The sequence below is a fragment of the Cervus canadensis genome, chromosome 22 (assembly GCF_019320065.1).
Source record: "Cervus canadensis isolate Bull #8, Minnesota chromosome 22, ASM1932006v1, whole genome shotgun sequence".
Taxonomy (NCBI): Eukaryota; Metazoa; Chordata; class Mammalia; order Artiodactyla; family Cervidae; genus Cervus; species Cervus canadensis.
In genome coordinates, this window is record NC_057407.1 from 37,824,390 (window position 1) to 37,844,115 (window position 19,726).

Here is a 19,726-nt window from a genome sequence, read left to right on the forward strand (position 1 = left end):
GCTTAGAAACTTTGCCCCTCTCTCTGTAAATGAGAGACAAATGCAGTACCTGCTCTGTTGTTCTGAGACTTGGTATCAGCGTCCTCTTTAAATCTCCTGCTTTGTTCAGTTGTCACCCTGGGAGTTTGGGTTCCTTCCATCAGTGTTCCTGCCAGAAGTGTTCTATTTTCTCACAAGGCTGTGGTCTAGATCAGAGTGGGCAAACTGCAGACATGGATCACCTCCAGCCTACTGCCTGTTTTTATATAGCGCTGGAGACAAGAATGGTTGCTATGTTTTGTTATGTTTTCAATTTTAACTTCATTTAATTGAAGGATAATTGCTTTATAGTATTGCGTTGTTTTCTGCCAAACATCAACGTGAACCATCCGTAGGTACACATATGTATGTTTTTGAATAGTTAAATTTTTAGGGGTTACATAGGTTTGTTTGTACATAATGTCCTCTCTTTTGCCTTTTGACCCATAAAGCCCTGAAGTATATATCTGGACCTCTAGAAAGGTCCAGAGAAAAAAGTTTGCTAACATTTAATGAGTCGTTATGGCCTAAGCACTTAACATGAATTTTCTCATTTAGTCTTCATAATCACAATAGGAAGTGAGTCCTTATCAGCTCCTTGTTACAGATGAGGAAACCAAAAGGTTAAGTCCCTTGCCCAAGGTCACACAGCTCAGAAGTTGTTCGTCTGGCCTAAGGGCCATGCAGCCTGGTATCAGGGCCTGCATTCCCAACTGCAGCACTCTCTGCCTCTGAAATGAGGTGATGTATGTGAGGTGACTGAGGAAGATGAAGTGGGCTCTATGGATATGAGGGATGATTTCCATTTGGGGAGGTTTTGTGTTTACTCTTTTAAGTGGTGGCTTGTTTCAGTTCAGTTCAGTCGCTCAGTCATGTCCGACTCTTTGCGACCCCATGAATCGCAGCATGCCAGGCCTCCCTGTCCGTCACCAACTCCCGAAGTTTACTCAAACTCATGACCATCAAGTCGGTTTGTTTAGAACTGGGTAAAGTAGCAAGTAGTACGCTTACTCCTTGGAAGGAAAGTTATGACCAACCTAGACAGCATATTAAAAAGCAGAGAAATTACTTTGTCAACAAAGGTCCGTCCAGTCAAGGCTATGGTTTTTCCAATAGTCATGTATAGATGTGAGAGATGAACTATGAAGAAAGCTGAGTGCCTAAGAATTGATGCTTTTGAACTGTGATGTTGGAGAAGACTCTTGAGAGTCCCTTGGACTGCAAGGAGATCCAACCAGTCCATCCTATAGGAGATCAGTCCTGGGTGTTCATTGGAAGGACTGATGTTGAAGCTGAAACTCCAATAGTTTGGCCACCTGATGCGAAGAGCTGACTCATTGGAAAAGACCCTGATGCTGGGAGGGATTGAGAGCAGGAGGAGCAGGGGATGACAGAAGATGAGATGGTTGGATGGCATCACCAACTCAGTGGACATGAGTTTGGGTAGATTCTGGGAGTTGGTGATGGACAGGGAGGCCTGGCGTGCTGCAGTCCATGGGGTCGCAAGGAGTTGGACATGACTGAGCGACTGAATTGAACTGAACTGAAAGTAGCAAGAGGTTTCTTTGTTTTTAAATGTCTATTTATTTGGTTGCACTGGGTCTTAAATACAGCACGTGGGATCTTCAGTCTTCATGGCAGCATGCGGGTTCTTCCGTTGCAGCATGTGGGATCTAGTTCCCTGACCAGGGATCGAACCTGGGCCCCCTGCATGGGGAGCTTGGAGTTTTAGCTATTGGACCACCAGGGAAGTCCCCAGAGGTTTTATGTCATTGTCTTGTCATAGGCCTCTTTGTTGTTGCTGTTGTTGAGTTGCTCAGTCATGTCTGACTCTTTGAGACTCCATGAACTTCTGCACACTAAGCTTCCCTGTCCATCACCATTTCCCAGAGTTTGCTCAAACTCATGTCTGTTGAGTCAGTGACGCCATCCAATCATCTGGTCCTCTGTCTCCTCTTGCCTTCAGTCTTTTCCAGCATCAGGATCTTTTCCAGTGAGTCACTTCTTCGCATCAACTGGCCAAAGTATTGGAGCTTTAGCATCAGTCCTTCCAATGAGCATTCAGGGTTCATTTCCTTTAGGATTAACATAGGCATCTAACTCTTTACAAATATCGAGTGTATTTTTTTGAAGTGTAGTTGGTTTACAATATTGGTTTCAGGGGTACAGCAAAAGGATTTGGTATCCTTACAGATTATATTCCATTAAAAGTTGTTGCAAGATAATAGCTATACTTGCCTGTGCTGTACAGTGTACCCTAGTTGCTTACTGAGTATGTGTTTTTGATACATGACATGAGAATCTCTAATCAGCCATGTGAAATGCCTGAGACACACATTATGCTGATTGTGTAAGTAGGGAAGCTGAGTCTTAGGTTAAATCGTGTCAGGTGACGGGGAAAGGAGTCAAGACAGGTACATTTGCCCCAACTTAGAATCTAGAGTTCCACTTTGCTGTGTTAACTGCTGCCAGAATTTAGGGTGTCCGTAGGTTAAGGCAACTTGAAAATGTGTGCCTGAGAGCTGGGAGATGTGCTTATAGCCAGTGATGAAGTTGGCCCCTGCTCTGCTGTCCATCTGTATTTTCAGAAGTAGGGGTTTAGAAATTTCAACAATTGCTAGACAGTGGGATCTCAGAGACTTCCTCTTAGCTTTCATTCTTGATGTCCTTTTTCCATGATAAAATCATTTAATTTGACTGCCCAAGGCTAGTGGGAGAGAATTCATTTTCCTCCATGAAGCATAGACAAATTTCTGACTTCCCTGCAAGAGTCAGCGGTGCAGCACCCCCCCAGTGTTTTTATGTAGCCAGCCCCTTGAAACACCCCCGGAGCCCCACATTAGTTGAGGGGATGGGGGCATCATGGAACCTGGCCTCCTAGCCTAGAGATCGTTGCTTTCTCCATTTAACCTTCTCTTGCCAAAGACATAGCTGGGTCTTCAACCTGTTTTTCGTCTGTCTTCTCCCTCACAGGCTGAAGACACCAAGATGCAGGAGATAATGAGGCTGGCTCATGAGTTTCTTCAGAATTTCTGTGCCGGCAACCAGCAGAATCAGGCTCTGCTCCACAAACACATAAACCTGTTTCTAAACCCAGGGGTAAGACTAGAGGCCTGTCTGGGACTCTGCAGGGAGGAGGACGGCGAGGGGTGGAAGCAGGAAGAGAGGAGAACAGCTTGTTCTTTTGCTGTTGTGGCCACTGGGACTTGTTATGATGCAACCTTCATTCCGACAGGGAACATTTTGATCGGCTCTCAGGAGGACGTAAATACTTTATGAGAAAAAAAGGTAGGAGGAGGGAGGAAGAGGTGGTAGATGCAAGATAAATGTATTTTCTCTTAGTAGCATTCCTCATTACGTCAAACTCCAGCTGTAGCCAAGTACCAATTCTCACCGTCCAGCCCCATCCTCCTGAGGTCATGCATCAAGTTTTCTATGTTCACACAAAACATAATGCATCCGTGTAAAATACAATTATGTTACATTTTAATTACATATGTTTTTAATATGTTACATATGTGTTACACTTTTTTATAGGAAAATGGTGGTACAATGTACACCTAGTTTTTGTATTTTGTCTTTTTTACTTACACATCTTGGCTATCTTTGTAAGTCAGAGATATATAAATTTTTCTCATTGATTTTCATGGCTAAATACTTCCCTGGTGGCTCTGTGGTAAAAGAATATGCTTGCAGTGCAGGAGACATGGGTTTGATCCCTATGTTGGAAAGATCCCCTAAAGGAGGAAATGGTAACCCACTCCGGTATTCCTGCCTGGAGAATCCCATGGACAGAGGAGCCTGGTGGGCTACAGTCCTTAGGGTCGCAGAGAGTTGGACATGACAAGCAACTGAGCACACACGCACAGAATGGCTGTAACTTTTTTGAAACCATTTCCTTGTTAAGGGACAGTTCGGCAGTGTCTAATTTTTGGCTCATGAGCAGTACTGCAAAGGACAGCCTTGTACATTAACGCATACTCACATACACACACAAACATAAATACTCATCCATACTGCTGGAGCTTTCCAGAAGAAGAACTGCTGCATTGGAGAGTCATATTCCATCTTTGTCATGTTAACAAAAAGAAAAGGCAAAAGATGAAAAGGTTAAAGCCCCTTACCTCACACCAGTCATTAAACCTAATAACTCAGTAAGTCTGGATAAAAAGTACAAAATGAAGCTTCTGAAGGAAAACATGAAAATATATCCTCATGACCTTATGGAAAGGAACTTTTCTCACACTGAATGCAAAGAGCGCTAGTCATGCAGGAAAATATCAGTAAATCAGACTTTTTAAAAAAAATTAAGAACGCGGAACTTCTTTGGTGGTCCAGTGGTTAAGCCTTTGCCTTCCAATGCAGGGGGGCGGGGTGTGGGTTTGGCCCCTGGTCAGGAAGCTAAGATCCCATCCACATACCTCTTGGCCAAAAAAACAATACATGAACAACAGAAGCAATGTTGTAACAAATTCAATACAGACTTTAAAAATGGTCCAAGATAAAAAATCTGTAAAAAAAAAAAATTAAGAACTTCTAGTCATCAAATGAGACTGTAAAGAGCAAGCGAAGACAAGCCACAGAGAGAGAAAGCGTTCATGGTGGTCACGTCCAGGAGCAACTTCACACCCAGTGGAAGTAACAAACTCCAGAAGGTCCATGAGGAAAATCAGCCCACTTTTTCAAATGAGCTAAAAACTTTAAAATGGGTTGCTCTGCCATCGAGATTATCCAAATGGCCAGCAAACATCACCAAGCCCTCAACATGGTTCGTCATCAGATAAATGCAAATCAAGGAAGATACTTACAACAAAATATGAAATTAACAAACGGACACTACTAAGTATTGGCAAGACTATGGAGGAGCTGTTATGTAGAATGTAAATTGTTAATCTAATCTGTTTCAGAGCTGTTTGGGAGTATCTTCTAAAGCCAAATGTATTTGAACTCTGCAACCCAATGACTGTACTCCTGGGTATAAAGCCAACAGAAATGCATACATTTCATTTATCAGAAGACATTTAGAAGAATGTTCAGAGTGACACTGTTCATCACATATGTCATAAGAATTGTGTCAGTACTTACCCTTAAGACTGGTGCTGGTGGTGGTGATTTAGTTGCTAAGTCACTCCCCCAAATGCCCATCAGCAGTAGAACAGATAAATACATGTGGTATATTCATGCAATGGGATGTATGTAGTAGTGATAGTAAACAAGCTATTAACACATACAACAACACGGCGGACAGTATTGCAGTTTGAACAAAAGAAGGCAGGTAGAAGAGGATGCTTGAGGTTCAAGACTGGGCAGAACTAATCTGTGGTTGTGGAAGTCAAAATAATGGTTAAACTTGGAGAGGGTGGGCCATAGAGGGGTCTATTTTGTTTCTTTATCTGGGTGCTGAGCTTCCCTCTGAAATTCATTCAGGAGAAAATGAATGATTTGTTTACTGTCCTGTGGCTTTATTCCACGTGACTGAAAAAGTTGAGTTAACAGGAACACCATACAGAAGGGAGAATGGGGAATGATGCTTTCGCAGGGTTGAATGCCCTCTGCCTGTGTTGGGGTGACTCCTTCTCGCCTTGCCCTTCCTTTGACCATGTCTGTGTGCCCTTGCTCTCGCGTCAGATCCTGGAAGCCGTCACAATGCAGCACATCTTCATGAACAACTTCCAGCTATGCAGTGAGATCAACGAGCGGGTTGTCCAGCACTTTGTCCACTGCATCGAGACTCATGGTCGAAACGTCCAGTACATCAAGTTCCTGCAGACGATCGTCAAGGCTGAAGGGAAATTCATCAAGAAGTGCCAAGACATGGTCATGGCCGAGGTGACAGCTATGTATTTCTAAATACCTTTATCTGATCTTCTGCAGGAACTTACAAATTATTTAATTTTATTTGTATGACCTGGCACCCTGTCCAGGGGCCATTAAAAAAAGTAATGTGTGTGTGTGTGCGTGCAAGTGTGTGTGATCTTGTGTGTGTGAGCTTAAACTGTAGAAACAGCCAAAGTCCAATCAACTTTTTCATAGCAATAAATTTGTTTTAAGGATCATTGGCTAGGATTCTTCTGAGAGAGTAAAACACCCCAAGAAAATTGAACCAAAATACAGTGAATCCAGGTTAAATGTGGATAGAATTCTTTGAGTCGAAGTTCTTCTTGTGAATTCTATGATTTAAAAAAAAAAAAATTATCCACCTAATTAACTAGCTGGGAATATTGTTGTTGATGCTTCATGAGAAGCTGGTCAGTAGAATCGGGGCAAAGTCCCCCTGGGGTCTCTGTGAGACGTCGGTGCCCATGGATGCCGTCTGTCCCGGGGGGGTCCTCTGTCACCCTCAGTACTTCAGCTTCTGTAGGTGCTTGCTGTCATCTTTCCACCTTTAAAAAATAAGTGGAATATCAAGTAAGTCCAGGTAACACTTGGAGTTATGGTCTTATCTACATATATGATTTCCGTGAAAGATGGTATAGTGTCATTAAACGTATTGGCTTGACCTGGGATACGAATGTCTACTGTTCCATGTCTCAGGCTGTGTGATTCAGGATTGAGAAACTTATAGGCTAGTTAAATGAGATAAAGATGACAATGATAGCTACCATTTATTGGAATTGCTGCTCTAGTTGGTATTATAAGCTATTGTGGGAACATTCTCAGAGTTCATAAAAGTTAGCTGTTATTAAGTGAATAATATTGACCATATTTATTTTGACTTCTGTGTCAGCCCTTTTTGGATCTTCCATATTTCATGCAGTGCTGAACAATTTCAACACTTAATTCTTAATTAATGAGAACCCCCAGTCCCCAGCAGACAAGTTATGAATTGGAATGCCTTGACTCTTTGAGCGCTGAAAGGAAGGGTGTATCTTACTTAGAATTGGATTATTTGTGATTGTGAAGAAATAAGGCAGTGTATGAAAGAGCTGTAAGAAAAATACTTACAAAGCCTGAAAAGGAGATGGGAACATTTTTAAAAAGAAAAAAATCATAGCCCAATTATTAGGGGAAATACAAGGGCAGCCTTGAAATCTACATTTTTGCTTGATACATGAATGCTGGTATGGAGACTTTCTCTTCCCCTAATAGTGCTTTAGGACTGCTGTGATATTTTTATATCTGAATGAAAATGCTGCTGCTGAATTTTTTAGTTGTTTAGTAATAAAAATGAATGAAGTGTGGATGAGTTCAGTAATATAAATGCAACTGGATTTGGAAGGTAAATGCTGACAGAACATCTCTTTCTGTGTGAATAGATTTCTTTTTTAACGCTTCCCCCATCCCGGCAAGCTTATGCTATAAACAAGTCTCGTTCTCTCACTGATCACAGCTGGTTAATTCAGGAGAGGATGTCCTCGTGTTCTACAACGACAGAGCCTCTTTCCAGACCCTGATTCAGATGATGAGGTCCGAGCGGGACCGGATGGATGAGAACAGCCCCCTCATGTACCACATCCATCTGGTGGAGCTCTTGGCCGTGTGCACGGAGGGCAAGAACGTCTACACGGAGATCAAATGCAACTCCCTGCTCCCGCTGGATGACATTGTCCGCGTGGTGACCCACGAGGACTGCATTCCCGAGGTGACCGGCCGTGTCCCCAGGATGGGTGGGCTCTGCCTGTGTCTCTCCATATGGTGGGGGGGTCGTGACTGGATGGGAGCTGACCCAGGTGGGACCTCACAGCTTTGACACCCATGGCTCCCTTAGCTGTCAGGCCTCCAGTGGCCAAAACAGCATCCTCTTGAGCCTTGATTTTGTGTGAGAGGAATGACCGGGGAAGTAAGTCTTTCTTTTTGTCTCCTTGAGGAAGAACAGGAAACTGCTGCGGGGTTTCAGCTCTGGAACCAATCATGTCACCTGTTGAAACCGGAGCATTCAGCTGAACGGACTTCTCAGAAATGACATGAAGGGTGGCTAGAGAGACAGTTCACACCAGTGTAAAACTTAATAGGTTATTCTTTAAAACAAAAACTTGCAATGCAAAAATCATGAATGACAGCTTTAAAATATTCAGGAACTGCCGGTAACCAGTAGGAAATGGAAAGTAATCTACAATTTTACTGCCCATAATAAATACCTGTAAGGTTTTTGAAGTAAATCCTTTCAGCTTTTGTTTTCCCTATTCATATACATTAACTAGTAACAACAACAACAAAGTGGACCATGCAATATATATTTTTTTCTTTGTGTTTTAAAATATATAGTATTAGTTTATATTATTAGTGTATATACGTATGCATTTATATATATGTGTGTGTGTGCATATATATATATATAGAGAGAGAACACGCACATATGTGTGCTTCCTTGGTAGCTCAACTGGTAAAGAACCCGCCTGCGATGCAGGAGACCCTGGTTCAATTCCTGGGTTGGGAAGATGCCCTGGAGAAGGGAGAGGCTCCCCACTCCAGTGTTCTTGGGCTTCCCTGGTAGCTCAGACAGTAAAAAATCCACCTGCAGTGCAGGAGTCTGGGTCCAGTCTCTGGGGTTGGGAAGATGCCCTGGAGAACGGCATGGCAACCCACTCCAGTGTTCTTGCCTGGAGAATCCCATGGACAGAGGAGCCTGATGACTACAGTCCATGGGGCTGCAACAAGGTGGACATGACTGAGCGACTAAGCACAGCACAGCATGGATTACGTAGTATGTAGTGAATATGTACTGTTTTTAGACTGCTCTTTGGAAAAGCTGCACGTTTTTGCAGGGTGAACCCTCAGCAGTGCTGTGTCATGCACGGTGCCTTTCTTTCTTTGGACTTGCCGGGGTGAAGTGCCTCCCAGCAGTTTTCCCTCAGCTGCCCCTCACCCGGGGCTCTTATCACTCCTTCCTCCAAATGCTGCCAGCTCTAACTGTTACCCTGCCCTTTGTTATTTATTATTTTTCAGTCTATCGGGTGTATAGTGATATCTCATAGTGGTTTTAATTTCTGTCTTCTTGATGACTAAATGAGATTCAGCGCCTTTCCATATATTGTTTTTGATATTTACTATTCCTTTAAGTAAGTATCAGATCACACTTTTTGCCCCATTTTTCCTTGGCATGTCCGTCTCACACGCACAGATCTGTAAGAATTCCTTGTGGAGATATGCATTGCAAACAGCTTCTCTCCAATTGCGTCACTTAACTCTTGTAACAGGGCCATTTCATGAGTAGAAACTCTTAACTATAATGTAGTCAAACCTGTCCATCTTCTGTGGTCACAGTGTTTTGTTCCATTCTTTACCTGGAGGTCGTGAACATTTTCTCTTCCAAAAGCTTTGTTTTCAGATTTCATCATGGTGAATTTTGACCATCAAAAAGCCATAGAAATTCAGTGGTCACAAGAAAATGGGATGGCCATCTTGGTCTGTCCTTGTCATTGTTAATTTGAGGGAACTAGTCAGTCCCACATGTACTATGAACAAGTTGATTTTTTTTTTTTTTTTTTGAACAAGTTGATTTTTACAGAAAAACCTGTTTGTCTTTTTCAGGTTAAAATTGCCTATATTAACTTCCTGAATCACTGCTATGTGGATACGGAAGTGGAAATGAAGGAGATTTATACCAGCAATCACATGTGGAAATTGTTTGAGAATTTCCTTGTCGACATCTGCAGGGTAAGGCTTTCTGGAACTGAGGAGGCGGGGGAGGGTGTGTGTGGGCATGGATCTCCCTGCGCAGACACATGGATGACGGCCACGTCATTACAACTTGCTAGTTGGTGGCACAAGGAGGTACCTGGCTCTTTCACTGCATCTCATTTCTCTTGATCTTTTACTCCTAGCTTGAAAATAGATTTTATTCATCAAGCTTCCGGGAAGGTAGATTATTTCTGGTTTTCATTTCATCCTTTATGAATTGATTTGGGAATGATAATCTGGGACATATTAAAATCAGACGTATAGAGTTTTGTCTGCTTTCACAAGGAGTCTCTCCTCGAAGGACACCTTCCTGAGTGTTAGCATTTATCTCCTAAGGTCTGGTGTCAAGGATCCTTCAGATCACATCACTTTCCCACCTATTGCTTTTCTGACCCAGCCTTTGGGGTGGCTTCAGTCTTGATTTGGTTTTGCAGTGAACTTAATATTTGTTTGAAAGTCATGGGACTACACCCTCACAAGGCACATCATGGATTTAATAGGAGTTGTGTGGTGGTCAGGCTGGGGGAAAGTAACTCAGTCCTTCACAGAATAATTGTGAAATGAATCCCAATTTCAGAAACATTGTGATGCTACAAAGGAAAAAAAAAAGTGCATTGTAGAATTATAGAATGTGGCATTTTCTCCTGACTGTACAGTTACCAGTATAAAACAAGGAACCTACCAGAACTTAATTTCCTTCTAATCAAGGGCTGTGTTTAATAATACTCCAGTGTTGGCATCACAAATATATATTGTTCAGTTGCCCAGTCATGTCCAGCTGTTTGCGACCCCATGGATTGCAGCACACCAGACCTCCCTGTCCCTCACCATCTCCTGAAGTTTGCCCAAGTTCACGTCCATTGCATCAGTGATGCCATCCAGGCATCTCATCCTCTCACCCTCTTCTCTTTCTGCCCTCGATCTTTCCAAGCATCAGGGACTTTTCCAGTGAGTTGGCAGATCACATCAAGTGACCAAAATACTGGAGCTTCAGCTTCAACATCAGTCCTTCCAATGAGTATTCAGGGTTGATATATATATAATTTAAATATGTATATATTTTAATCTCAAATTCTTCCTAGTCTTTTAATCCCATAAATCTGAGGGTTTGGCTTGAAATGGAAATCCTGCTTTGCTTCTTTAAATCAGGACTTGACAGAGTTTTCTGTGAGGACCCAGATAGTAAACATGTTTGGTTTTGTGGGCCATGTGTCTCTGTCACAGCTTCCCAACTCTGCTCTGGTGGCGTGAGAGTGACCACACTGGTATGTAAACAGATGGGCATGGCTGGGTTCCAGTAAAACTTTATTTATAAAAACAGCCACCAGCCCTTAACTTGGCTCATCCCTGCCTTAAGCTGTTCAAAAATGCTTCAAAATTCATTGCTAACTTTACTTTTGGATGTGTCTCTACCAACTGCTCATCACTGGACTCAGAAAATGACAGTTAATAAAATTTGATGGTTTTACCCTTTACTTCATAATTTTTAAAATTATATATGTGATTTTGTATCTCAAATTAGAGGGCTAATGAGTTTGGTAATAAAATGGATGTTAAATATTTGGGGAGAATTCCTCGGTAGTCCAGTGGTTAGAGCTCTTGCCGTCACTGCCAAGGGCCCAGGTTCAATCCTCGGTTGGGGAACTGAAATCCCGCAAGCTATGTGTTGTGGTCAAAAAAAAAAAAAAGAATGAATTTCTAAAAAAAAAAAAAAAATGAATTTCTTAAACCTGTTCTTCTAAATGTGTAATCATATACTAAGCAGCAAAGTTATCTAAAGTCCAGGTGAAACCTGAAGTCTCCCTTCACCCCTAAACTTACACAGACAGTTACTCTGAGTCACAGCCCACTCTTTTCAGCAGGACTGTGGCTCAGTAGAGTTTTCAATGAATGGAGGAGTGTTTAGGTTTGGAGAATATCGTGCCCAGTGGACCTCAGTGGTAATACTTGATTAAGTATCTTGATTATATGCATTAGTTACCTATGACCTAGAGAAGATGAATGACTTACACAGTTTACTTTTGGGACACCTAGAGGCAACTGTAGGTATTAAGCCTATTAGTGCCTTTTGGGGCTTTAGATTGGCCACAAGTTGGTAGGAATTAGGAAGTGATGGCCTTGTAGGTCCCTTGCCAACTTTAATGTTTTATAATTCTTCACTGAGATATCCAAGCTGATCTGTTTATCTTTTTCCATGATTCTTTTCTTTTAAATCATTGCTGTCTTTTATTGTTTCATTTATTTTTATTTTTTGGTCGCACCACACATGGCATGCAGAATCGTAGTTCCTCGACCAGGGATCAAACCCACGCCCCCTGCATTGGAAGCATGGAGTCTTAACCCCTGGGCCACCAGGGAAGTCCCTAATTGTTCTCTCTCAAGAGGAGAAGTATTGACTTGCAGGCTTTTGCCTTTGCTTTGTTAAGGGCGATTAGCAGAAATCGTCACAGATTTCTTAACTTTGCAAGGAACTTGCAGGTTTTGGTACAGTGTCTAAAGCATTGGCTTGTCCTGCAGGCCTGTAACAACACAAGTGACCGGAAGCACGCAGACTCCGTTCTGGAGAAGTATGTCACCGAGATTGTCATGAGCATCGTCACCACGTTCTTCAGTTCTCCGTTCTCAGACCAGAGTACGACTTTGCAGGTAAGAAATGCGGACAGAGATGCAGGTAATTCCCAGGAGCTCCTCGGCTGATGGACTCGGTGCTGATTCTGGAGTGAGCGCCTGTGGACGAGCCAGCCCTCCGCGAAGCATTAATAACGGATGCTTTTCCTTCGAGGAGAATGGTTTTTACAGGAATTGCATGGATAATGAAGTACCTGAGACTGTTTTTCTGTACCAGATGGTTCTATGGCTGTTGATTTTTTTTTTCCTTAAAACACCTTCTTTTTTTCCCTCTCTTTAATCTTGTTGATTCCTTACCTCCAACCTTAGAAAGACAAGCAGCTTTCAAATGAGTGGTAGCATGTTAACACTTTTTAAAAAAATTACATATATTTTTATTTTTGGCCACACTGGGTCTTTGTTGTTACACGTGGGCTTTCTCTAGTGGCCGCGCTCGGGCTTTTCATTGTGGGGGGGCTTCAGTACTTGCAGCGCGTGAGCACAGTGGTCTCGCCTCCTGGGCTGTAGAGCACAGGCTCAGTACTTGGGGTGCACAGGCTTAGTAACTCTGTGGCATGTGGGATCTTTCCAGACCTGGGATGGAACCCCTATCCCCTGCATTGGCAGGCAGGTTCTTCACCACTGGACCTCTAGGCAAGTCCAACACTTAATCAAACATGTCTGGGAATCTCCATTATAACCCCAAATGTGTGCCTACAGTTCATCAGAAGGGGTTACGTGGCCAGCAGGACTGAGACATCCTTGAGCCTTGATACTGTGGCTCCCACGTCCCACCAGCCCCAGCACCTGCTGATCACTGGCGCCTCCTGGAGTTGTGCAGCGGCCCTGCAGGCTGATTGTCAGTGTACTTAGAGTTTCAAACGTGTGAATCCCTGGACCTGGGAGATGTTTTCATTACTCTTGGATAAGTCACTCTTTCTGTAACTGAGGTCTGGGTCATTGGCTGTGGAAGTCTTACTGCAGGTCCGTGTACACAGCCTGCAGAGTGAAAATAAGACTTGGTCTCCCGTGGCCGGAAGAGCAGGAGTAACCATCCTTGTCATAGATGGAGGGTGTCCTGGGGTTGATGCATGGCCTAGGCTGGTTGAATTGTAGACAAATAACCTTAATTAAGGTAAATTCTCCAAGAGAAGAGTGATTCACGGCCAGTATGGTATCACTGGTACGTTCTTTAGACACTGCTGTTCTGATCCTCATGCAGAGGAGTTCGTATTAACTTAGTACTCACAGTATTATCCCCATTTTGCAGGTGAACAAATGAGGCTCAGGGGATTAAATTACCATCCTCAACCATGGTCACCACTGCTAATTGGCAAAACCATGATTTCAACCCAGATCTGTCTGACTCTTAAAACTTGAATTCTGGAATTTTTAGTGAGATATGTTTTCTTAGAAACTGTTGGTAACCTTCTACCTAATTTAGCTTAACTGCTAGCCTTTGGTTATCTGTAAAGTATCATAAAGTTAGAATACCACCTTCAGCATGTCTGTACATGGTTTTTGAGTCATTGGGGAATAAGAACTTGTCAGACCCCAAGCACGTGAGTTGCTCGAGGCCAAAATGTGTGCCTTACCAAGAGCTGTTCTACTCAGAGCCAAGTGCTTTGGTTAATCAGGACGAACTTGCTTCTCTTGTAATTAAAAGTGACCATTGCTATGAGGCAGTTCCCATTCTCCTAGAGACTGTGAAACCGTGTTGCGAAACCAAATGTCAACGTCAGCCAGTCAAAGTAATTGGAAACCATTAAACAGGAATTTTTTCTTTCGGGTTTTTGGTCTTGGTCCCTGCTCCCTCCTTCCATTGCCCTTGCTCTGAAACCATGTTTAACCCAATTATTAGGCAGGAGTGACCAGAGAAATCAACTCCAACCTTTTATGTCCGGAGCGAGGCCCCGGTTATCCAAGTATAATTAAAGTACATAGTCTAAAGTGGATTTCTAGAATAATTATTTTGAAGGAATACTGTTTTCAAAGCTATCCTAACCTGTTTTTCCTAACCTGTCTTATTTATCTGTTGAAAAGCCTTCTCTTGTTTCCTCAGCTAGATTTGTACCTTCCTCCTTCCTTCCTCCATATTTTGTATCTTTGCTTCCTTTCTTTAGCCTGTGTTTCTGGGGGAGGACAGTGGTGGAGTTGCAGTTTTGTTGCATTTAAGGCCCCAGTGGGATGTCGGAGGGGCGGCTGGAAATGTGGGTTCTGGGAGGAAGGACAGAACTCTGAAGCCTTTTGGAGCTTCCCTGGTGGCAGTGTGGTCAAGAATCTACCTGCCAGTGCAGTAGACGTGAGTGCCATCCCTGCTCTGGGAAGATCCCGCACGCCGCGGAGCAGCTGAGCCATGCACAGCTCCTGAGCCTGGGAGCTGCAGCTGCTGAGGCCCATGCCCCCTAGAGCCTGTGCTCCCCAACGAGAGAAGCCCCCACAGTGAGAGGCCCGTACACCACAGCTAGGGAGTAACCCCACCTGCTGCAACTAGAGAGAGCTCCGGCAGTGACAAAAAACCAGCACAGCCATAAATAAGTAAAATTATTTTTTTAAAAAATCTTTGGAGGCTTTTAAAGCAGGACAGAGTTGGGTTCCAGTCCTTCCCAGTTCTGTGAACTTGGGGAGATCTCAGAGCTTCCGAACCCTTTTCTTACATGTTAAACAAGGTTATAGTATGACTGGGATGATGACCCAGTGTGACCTGTGGATGACTGGGAGAATGAATGTTCGTGAATATCTAGCACAATGCCTGGTACCCAGTAGTTACTTAACAGTCGGCAGCTTGTACTGGGTCCTGCTAGACTGCAAGCTACAATGGAGTGGGGTGAGCGGGGGGCAGAGACGTGTCTCGGATACTGTTTTATCCTAAGCACCATGCCTGGCCCCTGGGAGGTGCTCGTTTATTGAGTGAGCAAGTGAACTGTGTAGACTCAGGAGAAGGGCACTGTGAAGTCCAAGTATAAACGCTTGCTAGTGCACATCTTGGCAGGAAAAAGAAGCGGTAGGCTAGACAGGACCTGGGCAGAGCACAGATAATTAAGGACAGATGATGCAACAGGCCAGAGGGAGATTAAGGGGTTATCTTGCCCTCAGGATGGAATCCATGAGCAAAACAGAGCCTTGAGAACTAAGCAGGGGAGAATCTCAGGCAGAAGGTACTGGGCAGACATGTTCATTAGCCCAAGAGGTTGCGTGAGCTGGTGCCCCCAGATTGGCCGTTAGAATAGGAAATTAGGAATCGGTTGCTCTGGCTGATTGACTCATCTTTTGTTGATTCAAGTGCCAGATGGGAACAGAGCAGATGCTCAATAGATGTTGGCTCAATAGAATTCATTTAGTTGAAGGATTCTTTTTCCTTTAAGTTAGGCCATTGAGTCCCCATCTCAAGTTCCATCAGAGGGGACCAAGAACTACAAGTCCAAGGTGGCTTCATCGGCTGGTACATCCTCCCCAGCTCCCTCAACCCAAGCACAGTCCAGCCTTGGGACCCAAGCCTGCTCAGGTTCCAGAGATGTGACACTATCCCGGGTCACTGAGGTTTGATGGGTTCAGAGGAGGACTTATTTTCATTAATTTTTATTTTTTCTCTTGTAGTACAGTTGATACGCTATGTTGCATGTGTTTGAGTTCTGCAGCAACTTGATTCACTTACACTCTTGGCTCTTCTTTTTCGGATTCTTCTCCCACGTAGGTTATTACAGAGTGTTGAGTAGAGTTCCCTGTGCTTCCAGTAGGTCCACCTTGATCATCAGTTTTATGAGTATCACTGTGTTTATGTTAATCCCAACCTCCTAATTTCTCCTTATCCCTTGCCCAGCTTCCCCCATTAACTCTTAAGTTTCCTGTCTGTGAGTCTCATTTTGATTTGAATATCGCTTCACTGTGATCCGTTTTTAAATGTGATATGTAAGTGATACCTGATGTTTGTCTTGCTCTGTCTGACTTATTGGACCTGGTGTGATCATCTCACAGTCCATTCTTGTTGCTGCAAATGGCATGATTTTCTCCTGTTTTCTGGCTGAGTCTTAACCCATTGGGTATATGTAGCATATCTTCATCCATTCATCTGTGGATGGACATTTCAGTGTTCCCAGGCCTTGGCTGTTGTAAATGGTGCCACAGACATTGTTGGGGCGCCTGTGTCTTTTGGAAAGATGGTTTTCTCTGAAGACATGCCCACCCAGGAGTGAAATCTTGGAATCTCATGGGAGCCCTATTTTTTTTTGAGGGGATTTCTATACAGTTCCCCGTAGTGATTGTTACCAGTGTACATTTCCACCAACAGCGTAGTAAGTTCCCTTTTCTTCAGGCCCTCTCTAGCATTTATTCTGTGTAGACTTTTTAACAACTGTTGCTTGGGAATAACCTCCTCCTCGTTTTGATTTGCATTTCCCTAATCTTTAGGGATGCTTAGCGTGTTTTCATGGGAGTTTTCTTTTTAAAGAATTTGAGGATAATTTAGCGCTTGAAATTGGCTTCTTGAGAATCGGCCGTGTTTTAAATTCATCTTCAATGACTTCCCACAGAGCGTTTCTTGAGGGCAGGGTTCTTAAGGGCCCAAATTCAAGGGTTTTCACGTTGTAGTTGCGGGAAGCGTCCACAAGGGGGCAGCACGTCTTCATTCCCCACTGATGCAACCAGAGCCTTCGAGAAAGTCATGTCTCTGGGTTGTAAATTAGAGTGGAAATTGCCTGAACAGACACCCAAAGGCTTGTATCTCGTTACCTTTCCCCACTTACCCTTGCTCACCACCCCCAAATAGATCCCAAGCCCTGCAGAAGTGCTGTGCTGAGGGTGCAATAGGTAGATGGCAGGTAGATGGGGCGGCCCAAAGGAAGGAGGCTGGAAGTGGGAACCCCACCAGCAGGATCCTGGAGACCAGGTGAGTTTGCAGAGGTCTTCCTGCCCAGCAGGTCCACCATCGTTTGCAGGCACTGGGTTTGACTTAGGTCTAAGAGGGCCAGCCTGGATCTGGGGATGGTGGTTCCATCCTGGGGGGCCCAGGCACTACAGGTCCAAGGCAGTCTCTTGGCTGGTGCATCCTCCCCACCTCCCTCAGCCCCAGCACAGTCCAGCCTGTGACCCTAGCCTGCTCAGGCTCCAGGGATGTTCCACCATTTCTCTTTCCAGGGATGTGATAAGCGTTTCTTTCTTTTTAATTTTTATTTTTCCTTTGCTGTATAGTTTTTATGGGCTTCCCAGGTGGCCCTAGTGGTAAAGAACCTGCCTGCCCATACTGGAGACATAAGATAGGAGGTTCAGTCCTGGGTTGGGAAGATCCCCTAGAGGATAGTTTATATACATTGCTGTGTTTGTGTTTGTTGAATTTGATTCCCTTATATATATCCACATATCTGCTTTTTAGACTCTTCACTTATTTATGTTATTTCAGAGTGCTAAGTGGAGTGGAGTTCTCTGTGATATATAGTAGGCCCTTGTTGATTCCTATTTTATTAAAATATGTTTATATTACTGTGTATATGGCATGCCATATTATGCCATATTAACATGCCAACCTTCTGATTTACCCCTCACCCCCTACCTTTACCTCTGGTAACTGTCAGATTTTTTCAAAGTCTTCGAATCTGTTTTGTAAAGTGGTTCATATGAGTCAATTTTAGACTCCATCTCTAACTGATATTTTAGGATATTATTCTGTCTCTTAGTCTAGTTAGTATTATCATCTCTAGATTCATCCGTGTTGCTGCAGATGACATCATTTCATTGTGTGTGTGTTTTTTTAATGCCTGAGTCATATTCCATTGTCTGTATGGACCACACCTCTGGTGTCTATTCACTTGTTGCTGGCTATTTTGGTTGCTTCTTTGTCCTGACTATTGTAAATAGGATTGTAGTGAAAGTTGGGGTGCTTGTGTCTTTTTGAGTTAAGGTTTTCTTTGGATACATGCCTAATAGTGGGATTGCTGGATCATTTGGTAGCTCTGTTTTTTAGGATTCTCCCTGCTGTTCTTTGTAGTGGCTATACCAATTTCCATTCTGTCGAACAGTATGAGGGCACCATTTTCTCCACGCCTTGTCCAGCATCTATTCTTTGAAGGCTTTTTGAGGATGACCATTCTGAGTGGTATGGGGTGATACTTCAATGTGATTTGATTTGCATTTCTCTTAATAATTAGCGAAGTTAAGCATCTTTTCATGTGTTTTTGTTTTTCTTTAAACAGTGTAGGATTTACCTGTTGAAATAGGGTTCTGGAAAATCTGCCGTTTTTTGAATTATTTTTCGATGGCCTACACCAAGGTATTTCTTGAGGTCAGATGTCATTTATAGCCCTGCAGGGCTTGAATAGTCAGTGCTCATCCGCACGCCTTTTAAAGTTGTTACGAGAAATGGCCACAAGGCGGCAGCATTTCTTTGTGCCCAATAGGCCTTGTGTCTGTGCCCATCAGCGCACGTTTAAAAGTTGTTGTTATGAGAAACGGCCACAAGGCGGCAGCATTTCTTCATGCCCAACGGGGCTTCCTTGGGCAGGCAGAGCCTTAGTAAGAGTCAGGTTTGTGGCTTGTAAATTAGACACAGGAGCTTGTGTCTCCTTACTTCTTTCCCCGTATTTTTCGCCTCCCAGACAAAACCCAACTCTTGCAACACCGCTCTACTGAGGGTTCTGTCTTCCGTGGGTAGGGTGACTCGAAGGATGGAGTCTGGGGGTGGCGACCCCACCTGGAGACTGGGGGGCTGTTCCGAACCCTTCCAGGCCAAGGGATCTGACTTCCTTTGGGTACTCTAAGCTTTGTTTAGCTATAGGTGGGCCTACCTGGATCTGGAGATGGGGGAACCGGGCACCACTGCTGGTCCTGAGGGGTGGGTTCACCTGCCACGACTTCTTCCCCAGCTTCTTCAGCCCCAGGACAGTCCAGCCTTGAGACCCAAGGCTGTCCAGTCTCCAAGGATGTGACACCAGCCCGGTCACCAGGACTTGACATCCCCTCAGGAATACTGTGCTATCCCCTCAGTAGAGTGGGCATTTGTTTGCTGCTTCTGGTTTTTGTTTTTTTTTTTAATTTCACTTTTATTTTATATTGGAGTATAGTCGATCATTTGTTTCAGATGTACAGCAAAGTGATTCAGTTATCCATACACACTGTCTATTCTTTTTCAGGTTCTTTTCCATTGTAGGTTACTATAAGATATTGAGTATATTTCCCTGGGCTATATACACTAAGTCCTTGCTGGTTATCTATTTTATATATAGTAGCGTGCATATTTTAATCCCAACTCCTACTTTATCACTCTCCCCTTTGGTAACTGTAAGTGTGTTTTCTATTTCTGTGAGTCTACTTATGTTTTGTAAATAAATTCAGTTGTATCATTTTTTTTAGATTCCACATATAAAGGATCTCATAACCCATTTTAATTTCTTACAGTGATCTTCCTTTGCCCGTAGCACTTTACACTTGTTTTCCTTTCATCTAAGAAACTTCTATAGTATGTTTTCAGTACTTTTTTTCTTTGCTATAT

The 19,726-nt window shown here is 43.5% G+C and overlaps 1 protein-coding gene across 7 annotated transcripts in view; it reads left to right on the top strand.

The window, feature by feature from the left end:
* Nucleotides 1-19,726, top strand: part of ITPR1 (inositol 1,4,5-trisphosphate receptor type 1) — a 346,469-nt gene that overhangs the window by 186,829 nt on the left and 139,914 nt on the right. For all 7 annotated transcript variants that reach the window (XM_043442077.1, XM_043442078.1, XM_043442079.1 and 4 more), the window contains 5 exons: nucleotides 2,992-3,117; nucleotides 5,647-5,847; nucleotides 7,349-7,600; nucleotides 9,490-9,615; nucleotides 12,157-12,285. In XM_043442077.1, coding sequence (XP_043298012.1) covers nucleotides 2,992-3,117; nucleotides 5,647-5,847; nucleotides 7,349-7,600; nucleotides 9,490-9,615; nucleotides 12,157-12,285 — 834 coding nt within the window. The remainder of the gene's footprint in view (nucleotides 1-2,991; nucleotides 3,118-5,646; nucleotides 5,848-7,348; nucleotides 7,601-9,489; nucleotides 9,616-12,156; nucleotides 12,286-19,726) is intronic.